We start from the raw sequence: 19217 nt of genomic DNA, 5'->3' as shown, positions 1-19217 counted from the left end.
AAGGAGTTTGTACGTTCTGCGTGGGTCTCCTCCGGGCGCCACAGTTTCCTCCAACGGTCTGAAGACATACTGGTTGGTAGGTTAATTGGTCTTTGGAAATTGTTCTGTGATTGGGTAGGATTAAATCGTGGGGTACTGGGTGGCATGGCATGATTCCATGCTGTATGTCAATAAGTAAATAAGTGCTCCCTTTATTCCCACTCTTTGCCTTCCGCCAATCAGCCACTATTTTATCCATGCTCGAATCTTTCCTGTAATACCATGGGTTCGTAGCTTGTTTAGCAGCTACCTTGCCAAAAGCCTTCTGAAAATCCAAGTACACAACATCAACCAATTCTCCTTTGTCTATCCTGCTTGTTATTTCTTCAAGTAATTCCAGCAGATCTCTCAGGCAAGATTTTCCTTTGAGAAAAACCAGGCTGACTGAGGCCTGTTTTATCATGTGTCTCCAAGTATCCCAAAATGAATCAATTCCAACATCTTCCCAACTACTGAGGTCAGACTAGCTGGCCTATAATTTCCTTTCTTCATGCCTCTCTCCCTTCTTGAAGAGCGGAATGACATTTGCAATTCTATAGTCCTCTCGAGCCATGCCAGAATCTAGAGATTCATGAAAGATCATTACTAATGCTCCCACGATCTCTTCAGCCGCCTCTTTCAGAACCCTGGGGTACTTCATCTGTCCAGCTGACGTATCAACCTTTGGATTGTGACATATATATGTACTCTGATAATAAATCTACTTTGATGAACTTTACTCAGTTGTCACAGTGAAGGGCCAGGGACCTGATTCATCTTCTCTCAGTGTCCTGTCTCACCTCGCAGGTCCCATCCCTTGACTATGGAATCACTTTGTGGTTTGACGGCTACGAACTGAACACACCCTTGTTCAGAGATCCCTGCTCCCAAGGCCAGTGGATGGTGCAAAACCGAAAGTAAGTTCAACCTCTTCTTCACTTGTCTTTTTTTTGTTCTTTTCCTCCTCCCGACTCCTTCCACCTGGAAGCCTTCTTCCCCGGTCACTCCTGGTGATGTGCAGTTGACAAATATTACTGGCATTTACAGAAAACGGGGCGACACGGTAGCATTGTGGTTAGTGTAACGCTTTGCAGACCCCGGGGTCACCATCCCAGATTCAGTCCCTGCCACAAACTGTAAGGGGTTTACATGTTTTGTCCCTGTGAGTGTGTGGGTCTCCTCCGGGCGCTCCAGTTTCCTCCCACATTCCAAACACGTACCAGTCAGGGCTCTTGAGTTACGGGACAGGAAGCACGGCAACACTTGCAGGCTGCCTCCAGCACGTCCTTGGACTGTGTTGGTCGTTAACACAAACGACACGTTTAACTGTGTGTTTCAAGGTACGTGTGACAAATAAAACTAATCTTTATCCTCTATTAAAGCACCTTCCAGCACCTCGTGATGTCCCCGAGTTCTGTTGAGTACCTGCGATTGTGGTTGTGTTGTAGAAGCCAGTTTGTGTGCAGCAAGATCCCACGGGCTGGGTCCGTTCACTGCTGCTTTGCGGGTGCTTTGAAGTCCACCAGAGAAGGGCTGAACTTCTCGTGGTGATGCTGCACTCCCCTGGTACCACACGGGAGCATCGCTTCCAGCCTGGTGTGCTGGGGAGGGAATCAGGCTGACCACAGACCGAGCAATGCTCAGAGTTCCCTCTTCCCAGCTGCGGAACAGCCCTTGTGTCCAACTGAACTGCCTCGTTCCCTACACAAGCAACCCTCCAGCAGGTGCTGTGGGCCCCATCCTGAATTCCGGAGCAGAATTTCTCTCAGCTCTTCCACAAAGGAACTTCCAGGTGGTATTTAAACCAAAAGAAAACTAAGAGGAGGTTTTTAGGGCACTCATGGAGGGTATCAGCCTCAAATTAGTTCCTTCTCTTCCTCCCCCTTGCCCTCATGACTTGCCCAGCTCCGTCCTCTGGTCACAAACAAGAGAAAATCTGCAGATGCTGGAAATGCGAGCAACACACACAAAATGCTGGAGGAACGCAGCAGGCCAGGCAGCACACATGACTGTACTCTTTTCCTAGACGCTGCCTGGCCTGCTGAGTTCCTCCAGCGTTTTATGTGTATCGCTCCTTCCTCTGGTCCGCTCCTTAAGGTTGTTACAGCCGGGGGTTGTAGTGGCGATAAGCTCCCACAACCTATTGAGTTCCTGCCACTGTCTGTAAGAAGTTTGCATCTTCTCACCGTGACCGCATGGGTTTCCTCTGGGTGCTCTGGTTTCCTCCCACAGTCCAAATTCACACCGGTTGGTAGGTTAATTGGTCATTGTAAAAAATATCCAGTGATTAGGCCAGGGTTAAATCGGGGGTTGCTAGCACAGCTCGAAGAGCCTATTCCACACTGTATCTCAATAATTTTTTTTTTAAATGCTCCCAGTGGTGTGTGTCTCAAATAGCTTCTGACAACCAAGTCCAGCTCCTGACCTTCACATGTGGTTTAGCTACTAAGCCCAGCGGAGCCATTTCCACTGAGAGGAGAAGGGGCAAAGGCAGGTTACTGGTGCCTTAAAACTGTCACTTTGAGCAGATTGGGCTCGTCAGCCCTAGTTGGCAGCTCGTCTAGGACAAGAAAACTCTGATCTCAAACCTCTGCTGCCTTGCAGCCATACCCACTCATGGGGAAGGCTTCAGGAGTAAACCCAGGGCTAGAGTCCCTAAGGCAGTCCTGCATTGAGTTCTGCAATGACATTGATGCCAAACTGTATTGGTTTCTGCAGTTCCGTTGGATTTATCGGCTACATGGAGAGCCGGAGCCTGCTGTCTGGGCAACAGCTTGCTCTCCATATTGTACTGTCCTGGCTTGTGTATCACGTAGACAGCTGGGATGTAACATCCATGGTCAACCTCGACCAACAGACCTCTGCTATCAGATTCCTTATTCGTCAACAACTTATCTCTTTCACTTATCGAAGTTCAAATTCAAAAGTAAATTTATTATGAAAGTACATGCATGTTACCACACACTACTTTGAGGTTCATTTTCTTGGCGAGCATTCACAGGAAAGTAAAGAAATACAATAGAAATCACACAAAAAACTATACATTAAAAAAAACTATGTGCAACAGAAGATAAATTGTCCAAATAAGAGAGATGTAACGCTGAGAACAGGGCGCGGTGGTTAACACAACGCTTTACGGTGCCAGCGATCACCAGTCTGGTGTCACTGACTGTAAGGAGTTTGTATGTCCTCCCGTATCTATGTGGGATTCCCTCGGGTGCTGCGCTTTCCTCCTGCATTCCGAGCACATACAGGTAAGTTGTGGGCGTGCTGTTTTGTCGACTCTTTTGGGCTGCCCTCTCAGCTTGTGCCCCTACTCCTTCCGTCTCTCATATTGTCCACTCTCCTCTCCTATCAGATTCCTTCCTCTCCAGCCCTTGACCTTTCCCACCCACCAGGCTTCACCCACCACCTGCCAGCCAGCCTCCTTCTCCCGCCCCCACCTTTTTCTTCTGGTATTTTTCCCCCCTTCCTTCTCAGACAAAAGGGCTCAACCCGATGAAGGGTCTCGGCTCGAAACGTCGACTGTTTACTCATTACCATAGATGCTGCCTGGCCTGCTGAGTTCCTCCAGCATTTTGTTGGACTGTGTTGGTCAGTGACTATTTTAGCACTAATTATTTCATTTTTGAAATATGTATTTTGTAATTTAGTCAATTTCATGTATTGTACCGTACTGCTGCCACAGAACAAAATTCACGGACTACCGTATGTCCACAATTGTTTATTTATTTATTGATTGATTGTGACACCGTGTGGAATAGGCCTTCTGGCCCTTTGAGCCACGAGCCCAGCAATTCCCGATATAACCTCAGCCTAATCACAGGCAAATTTACAATGACCAATCAACCTACCAACCGGTTTGGACTGTGGGAGGAAACCGGAGCTCCAGGAGGAAACCCACGCAGTCACGGGGAGAACATACAGAATCGTTACAGGCGGCAGCGGGAAGATTTTGCAGGCATATGCAATAAATACCAAAAACCTGATTCTGATGCTCATTCAGATTTTGACAGAAAACAGAGGCATTTTGCAAAATAATCTTCAAAGAGTCCTTGAAAGGGAGACTGTAGGTTGTAGAATCACCTCCCTACCTCTCACATCATTCCCACTTCCCTCACCCACCTACCCCGTCACCTGAAGCATGTCTAACGCCACGTCCTCTTCCCCCCAGGCTGTGCGGACAGAGACTGCTGCAACCGTACGCGGAGAGAATCTTCGCCGTGGCACTGACCACAAAAGTGACCTTCAGCTCCGAGGTGACGCTGACGGGGCCGGGCATCCAGTTCCAGTACAGCCTCTTCAACCAATCCAACCGTACGTGTGTTTGGGGTGGGGGCCTGGTGCAGCGGTCGGGCCTCGCTGAGATGCTGGTTCCATCCATCTCCAGCTTCCTTTTCCCTGGGGCGGGGCAGCCTGAGGCTCCTCCCTGGGGGTGGGGCAGCCCCAGGCTCCTCCCCTGGGGGCGGGGCAGCCCGAGGCTCCTCCCTGGGGGTGGGGAAGCCCCAGGCTCCTCCCCTGGGGGGGCGGGGCGGCCCCAGGCTCCTCCCCTGGGGGGAAGAGCTGGGCAGCCTGAGGCTCCTCCCCTGGGGTGGGGCATCCCTGACTAATTTGAGGGGGTGTGACTTTAAGGTGATTGGAGAGGAGTATAGAGAGGGGTTGCCAGAGGTAGCTTTTTATTATACACAGAGGGTGCAGAGCGCATGTCAGGGATGGTGATGGAGGAAGGTACATTAGGGACATTTAAGGGACTCTCAGATGAAAGAAAAAACATAGAATATTACAGTACAGATACTCTGCCCACAATGCTATGCCAAACTTCTAACCTACTGCAAGATCAATCTAAACCTCCCTCCCACCCCCGCATATCCCTCCATTTTTCTATCATCCATGTGCCTATCTATGAGTTTCTTAAATGTCCCTAATGTATCTGCCTCTACCACCACCTCAGGCAGGGCGTTCCACGCACCCACCACTCTCTGTGTGAAGAACTCAACTCTGTCATCCCTCCTATTTGATGTTGATGTTGAGGCCTCTGTCAGTCAGGGTTGATCCTAGCTGTCTGAATACACAAGCCTGGGCAGTACGACATGGAGAGCAAGCTGTTGACCATGTAACAAGCTCCCCCTCTCCGTGTATCCGATGAATCCAAAGGAACGGCAGGGACCGATACAGTTTGGTACCAGCAGTGTCGCAGGAGTTGCCAGTCAGCATTGAGCTCGATGTAGGACTGTCTTAGGGACTCCAGCTGCGGCCTTCTCCCTTGGGGTTTACTCCCAAAGCCCTCCCCATGAGTGGGTGTAGCCGCAAGGCAGCGGAGGGTTGAGATTAGAGTTTTCCTTCTGGATGAGCTGCCAACCATGGCTGACAAGCCCCATCTGCCCAAAATGATTGGCTTTAAAGCACCATTAACCCACCTTTGCCCTTCTCCTGTCAGTAGAAATAGTTCCACCAGGCTTAGTAACTAAGCCACACATGAAGGCCAGGAGCTGGACTCGGTTGTCAGAGGCTATTTGAGGTGCACGCCATTGGAAGCATTTAATAAGTAGCGGGAACTGGTCCCCATAACAACCCCTGGCTATAACAACCTTATTGGTCCTTCCTGTGCTTTCCTCCAATCACCTTAAAATTATGCCCCCTCGTATTGACCACTTCCACCCTGAGAAATATTCTCTGGCCATCCACTCTTTCTGTGCCTCTTATCCATTTGTACACCTCTATCAAGTCTCCTCTCATCCTCCTTCACAACAAAGAAAAAAGCCCTATCCCGCTCAGCCCATTTTCACAAGAAATGCCCTCTAATCCAGGCAGTACCCCTGGGGAATCTCCTCTGCAACCTCTCTGAAGCTTCTGCATCCTTCCTACCAGAACTGAACGCAATATTCCAAGCGTGGTCTAACCAGGGTTTTATAGAGTCATCCCAGAGACTTTCAGAATCAGATTCTTGGTCTAGAATGACCAATTGCTCAGATGTGGCGAGTCGATATTAGAGAGCAAAATATGACTTCAAACACCATTACCACACACCATTTCCAGGTTTCCTCATCACAGGTCTCTGCACATTTTCTCATCTTCCATCATCATTGCCAGGTTTTGTCAAACACTTTTCATTAAACGTAAAATTCCACACCTGCTGTGGCAGGATTTGGTAGGATGTGATAGCACCTATGGGTGACTCATCTAGTTACAGGCATCAGGCCAGATAATAGAGCCCCATGGGAAAAGTGCCCATTTATACCACAGGGTTCAAAGTAAATTTGTACAAATATCTCACCATACACAACCCTGAGATTCATTTTCTTGTGGGCATTCACAGTGGATCTGCAAAACTACAGCTTTGCATTGACTGTTCCTCTGTCTGTGTTGCAGCCTGTCCTGATGGTGTCTTTTGCACGGTGTCTGGTCTGTGCGTCCCAGAGTGCGACGGCCTGAAAGACTGCAGCAATAATGCGGACGAGAACAACTGTGGTAAAACAAAACACCTTGCACCTTTCCCAGAGGGAGTTGGGGGAGGTCAGCTGTCGGACAAGGTCCAATGTTAAACACGAGATTCTGCAGGTGCTGGAAATCCAGAGTAACGCACTGGAGGAATTCAGCAGGTCAGGCAGCAGCTGTGGAAATGAATAAACGATGGACGTTTCGGGCTGAGACCCTTCATCAAGACTGGAAAGGAAGGGGGAAGAAGCCGGGATGAAAAGGTGGGGGAGGGGAAGGAGGCTAGCTGGAAGGTGACAGGTGAAGCCAAGGGGATGGATAAGGTAGAGGGCTGGAGAAGGAAGAATCTGATAGGAGAGGAGAGTGGACCATGGGAGACAGGGAAGAGAAGGAGTACTGTGGAGAGGTGATAGGAAGAGGTAATGGCCAGACTGGGGAAGAGGAAAGGGAAAAGGAAAAGGAAGAAGAAGATCACCAGAAGGAGAAATTGATATTCATTGGGTTGGAGGCTACCTAGACATTGCTCCTCCCTGAGAGTGGTCTAATGGTGTCAGAAGAGGAGGCCATGGAAAGACATGTTGCTCTAATTTTGTAAATACTGTTCTCCTGTTTAAATCTCCTCAATGCGTTCACCCTACATCCACCACCCCTATCTCTGGAATCTTCTCCAGCTGCACAGCATTCAGTCCCGATGTCGGGTGCTGTCTGCGTGGAGTTTGCACACTCCCCCTGTGACCGAGACACAGAAAAATCCTACGGATGCTGGAAATCTTGACCAATACACTCTAAAGAACTCAGCAGGCCAGGCAGTACCTATGGAGGGTAATGGACCGCTGTTGGAGGGTCTCGGCACAAAACGCTGACTGTTCATTTCCCTCCATAGATGCTGCCTGACCTGCAGAGTTCCCCCAGCATTCTGTGTGTGCTGGTCCCTGTGACAGTGTAGGTTCCCCTTGGTGCTCCCACATCCCAAAGGTGGGTTACCTGGCGGCAGTAAGTTGTCCCTCAAGTGTGAGTACATTAATTCCTGTTTATATACAGGTCACAAAGGAGGAGGTGTTTGCTGCCTCGAGACAAATTAGAGTGGATAAATCCCCTGGGCCTGACCAGGTGTTCCCTCGGACCCCGTGGGAGGGGGAACAGAAATTGCAGGAGCCCTAGCAGAGATGTTGAACATGTCCTTAGCAACAGGTGAGGTGCTGGAGGAATGGAGGATAGCTAATGTTGTTCCGTTGTTTGAGAGGCTCTAAGAATGAGCTGGGAAACTATAGACACATGAGCTTCATATCAGTTGTGTGAAAGTTACTGTAATTAGATTAGATTCAACTTTATTGTCATTGTGCCGAGTACAGATACAAAGCCAATGAAATGCAGTTAGCATCTGACCAGAAATGCAAAGAATAGTGTTATTTACAAAATAACTGGATTTTGAATTTATCCTATCTACAGCACTCATAATTTTGTATACTTCTGTCAGATCTCCCTCTTTCTCTTGTGCTCCAGGGCATAACATCCTAAACTCTTTCTCTTTCTCTTGCGGATATTGAAGTTAGTTAACTCTTCTTCAATTTGTGCTAGCCATTCATTGAGTCAATTTAAAATTGTACATCGTTATCATTTGACAAAGGAGAGATTTTCTAAAATCTTTCCTAATGTTGATAGTCATTGTGATAGATGTAAAACTGAGGTAGCTATACTGACGCATATGTTTTGGTCTTGTTCTATATTGGAACAGTTCTGGAAGTCGGTTTTCTCAACAATTTCCAAAGCACTTAAAATTAATTTACAACCTAATAAATTAACTGTGCTTTTTGGAATAGTTCCTCAGAATATTCATGGTATTTCTGTGTCTGACCAACATGTTATTGCATTTGTTACATTGATAGCTAAGAGGGCCATTTTGTTGAAGTGGAAGGATACATCAGCTCCCACTTTGTCACAATGGTTCTCTCAAGTGATGCTATGTCTTAGTTTGGAGAAAATTAGAAGTCAAACCTTTGAACCTTTATTTGATTTTGAGAAAAGATGGGGCTCATTTTCTCGTTATTATCATTTGAGTTAATTGATATAATTTTTCCACGATCTAATTGTAAATTTTTTTAGTATATTTTCTTTTCTTTCTGGCGGTTTGATGTTTATTTTTAGAAGCTTTTTGTATGATGCATGGCTCCGGGGTTGTACACCTAATGGGTTCTTTTTTTTCTCTCACTTTTCTGCTCAGTAGGTTTTTTTTGTTATCACAAAATTTTGTTTTCAATCTTTAAGATGATGGGTTTTTTTGAGGCATTGTAAGTGTTGTTACTTCGATGTACTCATGTTATTTTTCCTATATACAATAAAAAGATTTGAAAAGAAAGATTAACATCCTAAACTATTCAGCCTTTCTCTATAACTCAGGCTACCAAGTCAAAGGGACTGGATACATAAATATTTAGATAGTCAGGGACTCATTAAGGGTAGTCAGCATGGCTTCGTGCGTGGTAGGTCATATCTAACCAATCTTATAGTTTTTCGAGGAAATTATCAGGAAAGTTGATGAAGGCAAGGCAGTGCATGTTGTCTCCATGGACATTAGCAAGGCCTTTGACAAGGTCCCACATGGGAGGCTGGTCAAGAGGGTTCAGCCTTTTGGCATTCAGGATGAAGTTGTAAATTGGATTAGACACTGGCTTTGCAAGAGAAGACAGAGAGTGGAAGTAGATGGTTGCCTCTCTGACTGGAGGCCCGTGACTAGTCGGGTACCACAGGGATCGGAGCTGGGTCCTTTGTTACTTGTCATTTGTATCAATGATCTGGATGATATTGTGCTTAACTGGATCAGCAGATTTGTGGATGACACCAAGATTGGGGATGTAGTGAACAGCAAGGAGGGCTTTCAAACTTGTAATGGGAACTGGACCAGCTGGAAAAATGGCGGATGGAATTTAATACAGACAAATGTGAGGTGTTGCACTTTGGGATAACCAACCAGAGTAGGTTTTAAACAGTGAACAGTAGAGCCCTGAGGATTGTGGTAGAACAGAGGGATCTGGCGATAGAAATCCGTAATTCTTTGAAAGTGGTATCATAGTTAGATGTGGTCTTAGCACATTGAACTTCATAATTCGAAGAATTAAGAACAGGAGTTGAGATGTTGTGTTGAAGTGGTGAGGCCTAATTTGGAGGATTGTGTGCATTTCTGGTCACCTACCTACAGGAAAGATGTCAATAAGCTTGAATGACCACAGAGAAAATGTACAAGGACGTTTCTAGGATATGATAGCCTGAGTTACAGGGAAAGGCTGAATAGTTTAGGACATTATGCCCTGGAGCACAAGAGAAAGAAGGAGATCTGACAGACGAATACAAAATTATGAGTGGTATAGGTAGGATAAATGCAAGCAGGCTTTTTCCACTGAGATTGTGTGAGACTAGAATTAAAGGTCATGGGTTAAGGGTGAAAGTTAAAATGTTTAAGGGAAACAAGGAAACAGACCATTGCCTTTGTCAGAGCTGGGGAGCAGCCAATACCTGCCAAAAGAACATCTGCAGGCATTCTGACCTCTGCAAGGGACTGGCAGCTGTTGGTGGACCTCGAAGGGCAGCTGAAGTTCCCCAACCATATCGCAGCCACCATCCTGCGACCAGACATTGTCCTAGTGTCTGAGTCGACTAAGCAAGTGGTGCTGCTGGAGCTGACAGTCCCATGGGAAGATAGCTTGGAAGAGGCCTTTGAAAGGAAGCTCTCCAAGTACACAGGACTGGTCAGCAACTGTCAGCAGGCTGGATGGAGAGCGAGGTGTCTCCCAGTGGAGGCTGGTTGTAGGGGATTTGTAGCCCGTTCTTTAGTTAGAGCCTTCAGCATTTTGGGCATCAAGGGAGAGAGGAAGAGGAGAGCCATCCGCAGTACCACCGATGTGGCAGAGCGGGCCTCAAGATGGCTGTGGCTCAACAGAGGGGAGCCATGGAGTCATAAGTAGCTAGCCATCTGGACACAAGCTGGGGTCTGATCAGCCCCGGCTGGGTCACCTGGAGGAGGTTGTATGATGTTGAAAGACCCGAAACACCCGATGATTCCAGAAACATCACTGAAGATGTGTCCGGAAGCGTCAATAGATGTATGCACACAATGTACTTCCTCAAAGTACTTATGGTTTGAAATGATCTGAATATGGAGCAACTTTTGCAAAACTTAGTTTTCCCTGTATCTCGGTAGCTGGGACAATAATAATCCAATTCTGATACCAAAGAACCGGCTGGGTCAGTCCTGATCAGCAATGGTCAACAACCGCTTGCCCCATCACCTGCCCCCCCAATAAATTCCTTTCCCCTCCCCCTACCTTCTTCCACCTTCCTTTCCAGTCCTGATGAAAGGTCTCAACCCGAAATATCGACCGTTTATTCCTCTCCACAGATGCTGCCAGACCTGCCGGGTTTCTCCAGCATTCTAAGTGTGCTGCTCTGGATTTCCAGCATCTGTATAATCTCCTGTTTTTATAAGTTAGCACCTTTCCTGTTTGCATTCAGTTCTCAGCATAAATATTGACAGCGGTTTTAAGTATGTGCTTATGAAAGAGTAAAATAAATCAATCATGTTTCTAGTTTTAAAATTATTGGAGTGAATGGTAATAACCCTCTATTGGTGAAGACAGTGATACTTACAGGATTGTGTCTGTGGTGACCTCATCTTCCCATGTTGAATGCTCCCTCTCTCACTGCCTCTACCCTCCTTCCCTTTCTCCCATGGTCCACTCTCCTCTCCTATCAGATTCCTTCTTCTTCAGCCCTTTATCTTTTCCACCTATCACCTTCCAGCTTCTTACTTCATTAACCCCTACCCTACCCATCTGACTTAACCTATCACCTGCTACGTCTTCCTTCTCCTCACCCCACCTTCTATTTTGGCATCTTCTCCAGTCCTGATAGTCATAGTCATACTTTATTGATCCCGGGGGAAAGGGCTTGGACCCAAGACGTCAGCTCCATGGATGCTGCCTGACCTGCTGAGTTCCTCCACCACTTCGTGTGTGATCCTTGTAGTCTGTATTCCCCAGTTCAGAGCGTCTCCCTTCTCCTTCAGACCCCACCTCTCCCCATCAAACGTGTGTGATCGTGCGGCACTTTTTGCCATTTCTCTAGCATTTAACATTTTTTTAAAAACGAGGCTGAGTCACTAGCTCGATGCTCACAGATGGAAAGACAATAGACAATAGGTGCAGGAGTAGGCCATTCGGCCCTTCGAGCCAGCACCGCCATTCACTGTGATCATGGCTGATCATCCACTATCAGTATCCTGTTCCTGCCTGAAAGCGGCCGGATTCAAACCCGGACAACAACAGGAATTCTGCAGATGCTGGAAATTCAAGCAACACACATCATAGTTGCTGGTGAACGTAGCAGGCCAGGCAGCAAGGGTCTCGGCCTGAAACGTCGACTGCGCCTCTTCCTATAGATGCTGCCTGGCCTGCTGCATTCACCAGCAACTTTGATGTGGATTCAAACCCGGGACCGTTTGCCTCACTGTCCGATGCGGATGCCCACTACACTTGACAACCTTGACCTTTTATTTAGAGATGCAATGTGGAACAGGCCCTGCCAGCCCACCGAGACGCCCTGCCCAGCAACACACCGATTTAACCCAACAATTTACAATGACCAATTAACCTACCAATTAGTACTTCCTTGAATTGTGAGGAAACCCACGCATCCACAGGGAAGACACAGGCGGCACGGGAGTTAAACTCTGAACTCCGATAGCCTGAGCTGTTGCACTAACCACTATATTACCGTGCTCTATAAACTCCTCCTATAGTAGGAACGGCGTGTGCACGTTCTCTCTGTGACCACGTGGGTTTCCTCTGGGTGCTCTGCCTTTTTCCCACATTCCAGGGACGTACAGGTTAGGGTCAGTGAGGTGTGGGCACGCCATGTTGAAGCTGGAAGTGCGACGACACTTGCAGGCTGCCCCCAGCACAACCCTCACTGATTTGATGCGACGCAAATGATGCATTTCATTGCATGTTTCGATGTAGGTGTGACAAATGAAACTAATCTCTGATCTTGGACACAGCGACTGTACTGATGGTAATCTAAAAATTCTGTAGATTCAGAAAGGTAAGCTTGGAACATAGCAATCAAAACCTCACTGAGGAAGAAAGGGAGAAGAGAAAATACAGTTATAGACTGTTCAGGTTCAAATCAATCAAGGAAAATGTTGGATGTACATTCAGTGGACACTTTATTCAGTACCTCCTTCAATAAAGTGGGCACTGAGTGTATGTTCATGGTCTTCTGCTGCTGTAGCCCATCCACTTCAAGGTTCGATGCGTTGTGCATTCAGAGATGCTCTTCTGCACACCACTGTTGTAACGTGTGGTTATTTGAGTTACTGTCGCCCTCATAGTCATAGTCATACTTTATTAATCCCGAGAGAAATTGGGTTTCGTTACAGTTGCACTAACCAAGAATAGAGTATAAATATAGCAATGTAAAACCATAAATAATTAAATAATAATATGTAAATTATGCCAGGAAATAAGTCCAGGACCAGCCTATTGGCTCAGGGTGTCTGACCCTCCAAGGGAGGAGTTGTAAAGTTTGATGGCCACAGGCAGGAATGACTTCCTATGACGCTCTGTGCTGCATCTCAGTGGAATGAGTCTCTGGCTGAATGTACTCCTGTGCCCACCCAGTACATTATGTAGTGGATGGGAGACATTGTCCAAGATGGCATGCAACTTGGACAGCATCCTCTTTTCAGACACCACTGTGAGAGAGTCCAGTTCCATCCCCACAACATCACTGGCCTTATGAATGAGTTTGTTGATTTTGTTGGTGTCTGCTACTCCCGTCAGCTTGAACCAGTCTCCTCTGACATTTCTCATTAACCAGGTATTTTCACCCACAGAACTGCTTGTATACACATGTAGAGATACAGTGTGGTGCCAACCTTTCCAGCCCAAAGACCCCCCCACCCAGCAACTCACCGATTTAACCCAGGAATTTACAATCACCGATTAACCTACTAATAGGTGCAAACCAACTTTGAACTGTGGTTGGAAACCGGAGCACCCAGAGGAAACCCATGCATTCCTGTGCATGAAAATCCCAGGCGATCAGCAACTTCTGAGATACTCAAATCACCAACAATCATTCCACAGTCAAAGTCACTTGGATCACATTTCTTCCCCGTTCTGATGTTTACTCTAAAGAGCAACTGAACCTCTTGACCGTGTCTGCATGCTTTTATGCATTGAGTTCCTGCCACATGATTGGCTGATTAGATATTTGCATTAATAAGCAGGTGTATCGGTGTACCTAATAAAGTGGCCATTGAGTGTTTACATAGAAAATGGTAACAATGACTGATTTTTATCAGGGAAAATAATATTTGAAAATTCTGTTGGATTTTTTTGAGGTTGTAAAACCTTCCCTTAATGTGATTCTTCTGCCATTCCTTCCACCTCGCAAGCTTGCCTCCTCACACTCCCTCCGCCTCACTTCCTCTCTTTCACTCCCCTCCCTCTCACGCTCGTTGTTCGATGGCTCATCCAGCTTCTCTCTCTCTCTGTCTTTCCCTAGTTTGTCCTGCGCAGCATCTGTGCACCGGGGGGAGCAGCTCCTGCCTGTCGCTTCACAAGGTCTGCAACCACGTGAAGGACTGTGATGGAGGGAGTGACGAGGAGAGTTGTAATGAGGGTAGGCCAGGGGCGCCGTTCTGTACCGTCCATTTTGACATCTCTCTCCAAGGAATCTTTCTCACTCAAACTGTTTGCTCACTTTATGCTGAAATATTCTTTTGCACATGCTCTGTGTGTGTGTGTGTGTGTGTGTGTGTGTGTGTGTGTGTTTCTGTGCCTGTGTGTGTGTGTGTCTGTATATATATATATATATATATATATACATATACATACATACACACACACACAGACATCCCACCTCTCCCGGAAGTTCCGGGAGTCTCCTGCATATTAATAGTGGTTCCCTGATGCCCGCAAATTATATACAATGTCCCGGCAATTGAATTTTTTGAGAGCGAGCGTGAGAGAATGCACGAGAAAGAGCGAGAGAGCAAGCGCAAGAAAGCAAGCGCGAGTGAGAGCAAGAGCAAGAGCGAGAGTGTTTCAGAAAAAGAAAATATGAAATGTACGTTACCCCAGACTACACTAAAGTGTACCCCTGCCTAATAGGGGTCAAAAATAATGACAGTGTTGCTCGCTGCACTGTTTGCAACAGTGACTTTTCTATTGCCCATGGTGGGTTAAGACTGTAAAAGACGTGTTGAGGTGAGTTTAACAGGTGTCATTCGTTCATTAGCATAGCTAACGTTATTTAAACTAGCTGGCTAACTGCTCAGGAGCTACTCTATTGCAGACATCCCACCTCTCCCGGAAATTGATGCTGCTACCTCCCCGAAATGAGTTTTTGCAGGGTGGGATGTCTGTATATATAATGTGTGTGTGTGTGTGTGTGTGTGTGTGTGTGTGTGTGTGTGTGTGTGTGAGTGTGTGTGTGTGTGTGTGTGAGTGTGTGTGTGTGAGTGTGTGTGTATGAGCGTGTGAGTGAATGTGTGTGTGTGAGAGGTGTGTGTGTGTGTGAGTGTGTGAGTGTGTGTGAGAGAGTGCTATCTAACAAATTGTCATTGACTGCTCCACCTGTAGCCGTACCATGTAGCCTGTTCACCTACAAGTGCGACGATGGCTCCTGTGTGAAGAAGGCAAACCCTCAATGTGACTATGAGAGGGACTGTGAGGATGGCAGTGACGAGAGGAACTGTGGTAAGGACCGTGCTGTGAGTAATCTCCACCGGCCGTGGGAACAAACAGACAGAGAGACCGGATGCAGGGAAACAGCCCACGAACTAAAGCCATACCGGTTAGGTCCATGAAGCCAGCAACAGACATGTCCAAGGTTTCCCTTTTCCCTCCGTTCCTCTGAGGTCTGGGCAGGGTGGGTGGGGGTGTCAGCGAGGGGTGATACATCACCCAGGACGTGCCCTCTTTTCATTGCTACCATCAGGGAGGAGGTACAGGAGCCTGAAGACACTCAGTCAACAATTCAGTAACAGCTTTTTCCCCTCTGCCTTCCGATTTCTGAATCAGAATCAGATTTAGTATCACTGGCATATGTCGTGAAATTTATTGTTTTGTGGCGGCCGTACATTGCAATTTGTAATGATAAAAACTATAAATTACAGTAAGTCCTTCCCCCACTAATTTTTCTCCCAGCAATTATCTCCGCAAGCAACCGAAGAGTTATACCTGCCCATTCACCTCCCCCCTCACTTCCATTCAGACCCCCAGGCAGCCCTTCCAGGTGAGGCAAGACTTCACCTGTGGATCTGCTGGGGTCGTCCATTGTGTTCAGTGCTCCCAATCCGGCCTCTTCTACATTGATAAGACCCACGTAAATTTGCGGGGGGGGGGGCGCTTCATCGAGCACCTCCGCACCGTCCGCCACAAGAGGGACTTCCCAGTGGCCGAACATTTTAATTCCCATTCCGACATGTCGATCCACGGCCTCCTCTTGTGCCAAGATGAGGCCACCCTCAGGGTGGAGGAGCAACACCTTATATTCCGTCTCGGTAGCCTCCAACCTGATGGCATGAATATTGATTTCTCCATCCATAGAACATAGAACATATATATCTACAGCACATTACAGGCCCTTCGGCCCACAATGTTGTGCCAACCATGTGACCTACTCTAGAAACTGCCTAGAATTTCCCTAGCGCACAGCCCACTATTTTTCTAAGCTCCATTTTCTTATCTTAGAGGTTCTTAAAAAACCCTATATTCCACGCACCCACCACCCTCTGAAAAACATACCCCTGACATCCCCTCAGTACCTGTTTCCAAGCACCTTAACACTATGCCCCTTCGTGTTAGCCATTTCAGCCCTGGGGAAAAGCCTCTGGCTACCCACACGATCAACGTCCCTCATCATCTTCTAAACCTAAAGTAAACTAATTCCGCCCCGCTTCCTGTATTCTGCACTCTGGCCTTTTACCTCTTCTCATCTGCCTATTACCTCCCCATGCATTCCCTCCTCCTTCCACGTTCCTCTCCTATCAGATTCCTTATCTCCAGCCCTTGACCTTTCCCGCCCACTTGACTTCACCTTTCACCTTCTATCGGGCCTCCTTCCCCTCTCCCCCCCAACAACATTATTATTTTGATGTCTTCCAGTCCTAGCCTGGAATGTCAGCTGTTTATTCATTTCCATAGATGCTGTCTGACCCGCTGAGTTGCTCCAGCCTTCTGTGTGTGGTGCTCTGGATTTCCAGCATTCTCCTGTTTCTAATTTGACTATACTGACTTTAAATAGAAAATATAATTTGGGAACACATTTGATTGATTGCTGCACTTGCTTATCTGCAGTAAGGTTGGAACATCCTGAATACATATTGTTTCACTGGAAAATTATGCCCTTTTGAATCTAACCAAAGATTTCACCAACACGAGCGACTCAGCAGATGCTGGAGGTCCATAGTAGCGCACACAGGGTGGCGAAGGGATCTCAGCAACTACGGAGAGGGACTAAATGGCCAGTATTTGGGGCCGAGACCTTTCATCATGAGCCTTGAATCCTGGATCTACCCGCTGGGGAAGCAGTGGGCTGCGGAGAGTGACCAGCGACTGAAACATCGACTACCCATGGTGCCTATAAAAAGTCTTCACTACCCCTCCCCCCACTCCCGGAAGTTTTCATGTTTTATTGTTTTATAACATTGAATCGCAGCGAATTTAATTTTGCATTTTTTGACACTGATCAACAGAAAAGTCTCTTTTGTGTCAGAGTGAAAACAATTTCTACCAATTGGTCTGAAAGTAGTACAATTATTAAACTCAAAATAGTAGGTTCATAATTACTCACCCCCTTCAAGTCAGTATTTAGTAGATGCACCTTTGGCAGCAATTACAGCCTTGAGTCTGTGTGGATAGGTCTCTATCAGCTTTGCACATCCGGATGTTGTAACTTTTCCCCATTCTTTACAAAACTGCTCAAGCTCTGTCAGATTGCATGGGGATCGTGAGTGAACAACCCTTTTCAATCCAGCCAAAAAATCTCAAGTGGATTGAGGTCTGGACTCTGACTTGGCCATTCCAGGACATTAATTTGTTGTTTTTAAGCCATTCCTGTGTAGCTTTGGCTCTATGCTTTATGTCTTGCTGGAAAACAAATCTCCCAAGTCACAGTTCTCTTGCAGACTGCATCGTGATTTTCTCCAGGATTTCCCTGTATTTTGCTGCATTCACAAGCCTTCCAGGGCCTGCTGCAATGAAGCATCCCACAGCATGATGCAGTCACCACCGTGCTTCACAATGGGGATGTTATGTTTTTGATGATGTGTGGTCTTTGGTTTATGCCAGATATAGTGTTTAATCTGATGGCCAAAAAAACTCAATTTTGATTTCATCAGATCGTGGAATCTTCTTCCAGCTGACTTCAGAGTCTCTCACATGCCTTCTGGCAGACTCTAGCTGAGATTTCACAGGAGTTCTTTTTCAACAGTGGCTTTCTCTTTGTCACTCTCCCCCATAAAGCTGCGAGTGATGAAGCACCCGGGCAACAGTTGTATGTGCAGTCTCTCCCATGTCAGCCACTGAAGCTTGTAACTCCTCCAGAGGTGTCATAGGTCTCTTGGTGGCCTCCCTCACCGGTCCCCTTCTTGCACGGTCACTCAGTTTTTGAGGATGGCCTGCTCTGGGCAGATTTACAGCTGTGCCATATTCTTTCCATTTCTTGATGATTGACTTAACAGTACTCTAAGGGATATTCAGTGACTTGGACATTTTCTTATATCCATCTCCTGACTTGTGTTTTTCAACAACCTTTTCGCGGTGTTGTTTGGAGTGTTCTTTTATCTTCGAGGTGTAGGATATTGACTCACCAGCAGCTGGGCCTTCCAAATATAGGTGTATTTTTACTGCAATCAATTGAAACACCTTAACTGCACATGGTGATCTCCATTTAACCAATTATGTGACTTCTAAAACCAATTGACTGCACTAGTGATTATTTGCTATGATTAAAGGGGGTGAATATTTATGCAATCAATTATCTTGTGTTTTATATTTGTAATTAATTTAGATCACTTTGTAGAGATCTGTTTTCACTTTGACGCGAAAGAATATTTTTCTGTTGATCAGTGTCTAAAACACCAAATTAAACCAATTGTGATTCAATGTTGTAAAACAATAAAACATGGAAACTTCCAAAGGGGACGAATACTTTTTGTAGGCACTATATTCATTTCCATAGATGTTGCCTGCTGCATTCCTCCAGCATTTTGTTGTGTTTGCCGTTTTGGATTTCCAGCACCTGTAGGCTTTCTCACTGGTAGATACAAAGCCGTATTTTCAATCAACGAAACAAAGTACAGCAGGTATCATATGGAGACACTTTTGATGGAAAGGTCTGCTAACCCATCATGGGGCTCCATATTTTATGTGCCAAACATCAAAGGACAATTCCATACTTACAATGTATGGACAATGCTTTCTTTGAAACTACATACAACCTTCACAGCCACACCACAGACATCCAAATGAATTTTAATCAGCATTGCCTGGACCGGGATTCACAGCTTTTAGCAAACTGTTGTTCAGAGCTGCACTCCAAATTAAATGCACAATACACTTTCAGATGGGAAGACCAGTAACCAAAGTCAGTTTCTGTCGTAAACCCAAAAATCACTCTAACAATGTAAATAAAAATGAAATTAAATAATTAGTATTGACAGAAAGGGATAAAACATTAGTGAGGTAGTGTTCATGGGTTCA

General features: G+C 46.4%; 1 protein-coding gene across 1 annotated transcript in view; it reads left to right on the top strand.

The window, feature by feature from the left end:
* LOC134354130 (transmembrane protease serine 6) overlaps positions 1-19217 on the top strand; it is a 95274-nt gene that overhangs the window by 61216 nt on the left and 14841 nt on the right. Inside the window, exons 10-14 of the mRNA XM_063062930.1 lie at positions 826-935; positions 4193-4335; positions 6388-6486; positions 14014-14130; positions 15093-15209. Coding sequence (XP_062919000.1) covers positions 826-935; positions 4193-4335; positions 6388-6486; positions 14014-14130; positions 15093-15209 — 586 coding nt within the window. The remainder of the gene's footprint in view (positions 1-825; positions 936-4192; positions 4336-6387; positions 6487-14013; positions 14131-15092; positions 15210-19217) is intronic.

Source organism: Mobula hypostoma, chromosome 11 (genome assembly GCF_963921235.1).
Source record: "Mobula hypostoma chromosome 11, sMobHyp1.1, whole genome shotgun sequence".
Lineage (NCBI taxonomy): Eukaryota > Metazoa > Chordata > Chondrichthyes > Myliobatiformes > Myliobatidae > Mobula > Mobula hypostoma.
This window is presented reverse-complemented; position numbering and strand designations above follow the sequence as displayed.